The sequence below is a fragment of the Dendroctonus ponderosae genome, unplaced genomic scaffold (genome assembly GCF_020466585.1).
Source record: "Dendroctonus ponderosae isolate FM_Combo_2020 unplaced genomic scaffold, Dpon_F_20191213v2 Dpon_F_20191213_4, whole genome shotgun sequence".
Lineage (NCBI taxonomy): Eukaryota > Metazoa > Arthropoda > Insecta > Coleoptera > Curculionidae > Dendroctonus > Dendroctonus ponderosae.
In genome coordinates this window covers 2,343,983-2,346,244 of record NW_026018611.1, presented here as the reverse complement: position 1 = coordinate 2,346,244, position 2,262 = coordinate 2,343,983, and the positions used below count along the sequence as shown (strand labels likewise).

The window sequence follows — 2,262 nt, the reverse complement described above, 5'->3', positions numbered from 1 at the left end:
CTTTATTAATATATTTAATCTTCCGTACTACACACCACGTAATTCCATTGTATTGTTACGATTTCGCAACGTTGATCGGCTATTTAAAAAATGTAACAAAATAGCTGTTGACCCGCACCTCGGGACTCCCTTATCCATTATATCGCTGGTAAACTACCATCGAAGTAATTCCCCTTTGGCGCAGCTTTATAATCAAACCCGTTTGCCCCACATACAGAGCGGGCCGCAAAACTATTCAATGCAACTACTGGTCTTGGCCAATGCCAATCACTGGCGCTAAGCGCCACATCCGTTTCCCTGTATATGGCTTTATGTACAAGGCTCGTAATTGATGGCTTTTTTATCAACCATGATGAGAAATTACTATAATAAGCATTAACATCTGCGGAGCCTAAATTATGATCGTAGATGACCAATCGGACTAGAATCAAATTAATACTAATCGCCGAACTCGCGCCTCAATCCCCCCTACTTATTGGGAAAAAAATGTGAACTTGTCATTATATCGCACGAGATAAAGGATTGAAAATATTAAATTCGTCTATATAAAGTTATGAATTAGTTATCGGTTAATCGGTGAGTGTAGGCAGATCACAAGCGTTATTAAAAACAAAATTGAAAACACCTTTGGGCGCCATAATTAGCGTTTCTGTAATAAATCAAGTGCGGTGGTATGAAGCTTTCACTGCTTTGCTTTGGGGCGGTTTTTGTGGTGGCGGTCTGTTTCCAAGGTACGAATTAAAATTAAGTTCCCAAAAACAACAAAAAAACAACCTTATAAGATAAAGCGTATCGATCCTCCACTCGTTTATTGCGAGTGCTTTAGAATAATGTTGATGAAACCCACTTTGCATCATCAGCTTTTCGGACTTCATCATTGAGATCTCGAATACGACAAGAACAGGCACAAGGCCAGACTCATTATTTTCCATTTGATTTCAGCGAAGAAAAATTGGCACGTTTTTACGATTAAGTTGCTAATGATTTTTCCAATTTCTACGTTTAATACGTTGCAAAAGGTCATTTTTCAATTCATCCAGCCGCGCCTCAACTACTCGAGAATTTCAGCTGAATTTAAGCAAAGATGCACGTTTGCTGTTTGATTTCGGGCAAAGTCTGCCTTGCAGTTTTTGCACATTTTTCCACTTTGCGCCGTTTTCGGCATCATTAGATCTACAGATTCTCAGATGCGCTAATCCCAGGCCCGATTCGAGCCAACCATCTCCCATGAGCTGGATTTGGCTTAAAAAAACCTATTTCCAGACACAAAACAACAAACCGCATTAAATTTAAAGCGTCTTCGTCAAGGAATACTTCGACTTTTCTCGTCGTTCTGACTCAGCATCCTCCCATGAAACGGATACTGTTTAAATACAGGCCAAAAAACAGCACTTTACTCGAAACTGTTGTGCTAATGGAATTCGCATTAACATAGGAAAAGCTGGCTAGTCTAAAATATATGGGTATAAGCAAGACCAGAGGCTGGCAAAACCAACGAATAGTTTATCAGGCTCACGCAAGGTCGTCAAGTTCAATCGCTGTAAACCCCCATATTCGGTCGCGACGAAAGATGCATGCAGTTAAAACAATGATCTTCAATCAGATTACACACACACACACACAAACAAACCGACTGACTGACTGACTGACTGACTCAATTATCAGCACCTACAAACCCTCCAATTCTCGCTGCGAAGTGATATGAAACAAAAAACCCAGATATCAGTTATCCGCAATCTAACGAAGAACACGCTCATCACTTGAGGTTGATTTTGCTTAGAGCGGCAGTGTGCAGTTTGTTCAATGGGGCCGGAAATCGTGAGCAGAGACGACTGGGGAGCTCGAGACCCCCTTTTACGCGAAAACATGACCAATCCAGTGCCTTTCGTTGTGATCCACCACAGTTACATGCCGGCCGCCTGCTACACCCAGGAGGGCTGCATCGAGGCCATGCAGTGGATGCAGGACCTTCACATGGTGAGTTCATCTGATGTCTGATCTGTTTAGCTGAATGCTTGCGACTGCAGATAAACAACTCCTGGAACGATATCGGCTACAGTTTTGCGGCTGGAGGCGATAATCGAGTCTACGTGGGTCGGGGATGGTCGTCGGTAGGCGCCCATGCCCCCGGCTACAACAATCGAAGCATTGGCATCTGTGTAATAGGCGACTGGAATGGTGAGTCGAAGGCGTTTTGGGGGGTTAAAAGTTTTTAAAGTGATAACTTTTTATGGGAGGGTGAACCGATTTTTCTCGGTCACG

At 42.9% G+C, this 2,262-nt stretch overlaps 2 protein-coding genes across 2 annotated transcripts in view; one reads left to right on the top strand and one right to left on the bottom strand.

The window, feature by feature from the left end:
• Positions 1-1,787, bottom strand: part of LOC109543737 (trichoplein keratin filament-binding protein) — a 5,390-nt gene extending 3,603 nt beyond the window's left edge. The window contains exon 1 of the mRNA XM_048665562.1: positions 1,517-1,787. The gene's annotated coding sequence lies outside the window, so the exon portion shown is untranslated. The remainder of the gene's footprint in view (positions 1-1,516) is intronic.
• LOC109543759 (peptidoglycan-recognition protein LB) overlaps positions 655-2,262 on the top strand; it is a gene marked incomplete at its 5' end in the record, with an annotated part of 3,524 nt that continues 1,916 nt past the window's right edge. The window contains 3 exon segments of the mRNA XM_019913616.2: positions 655-731; positions 1,781-1,977; positions 2,028-2,178. Of these exon segments, the coding sequence (XP_019769175.2) occupies positions 674-731; positions 1,781-1,977; positions 2,028-2,178 (406 nt within the window).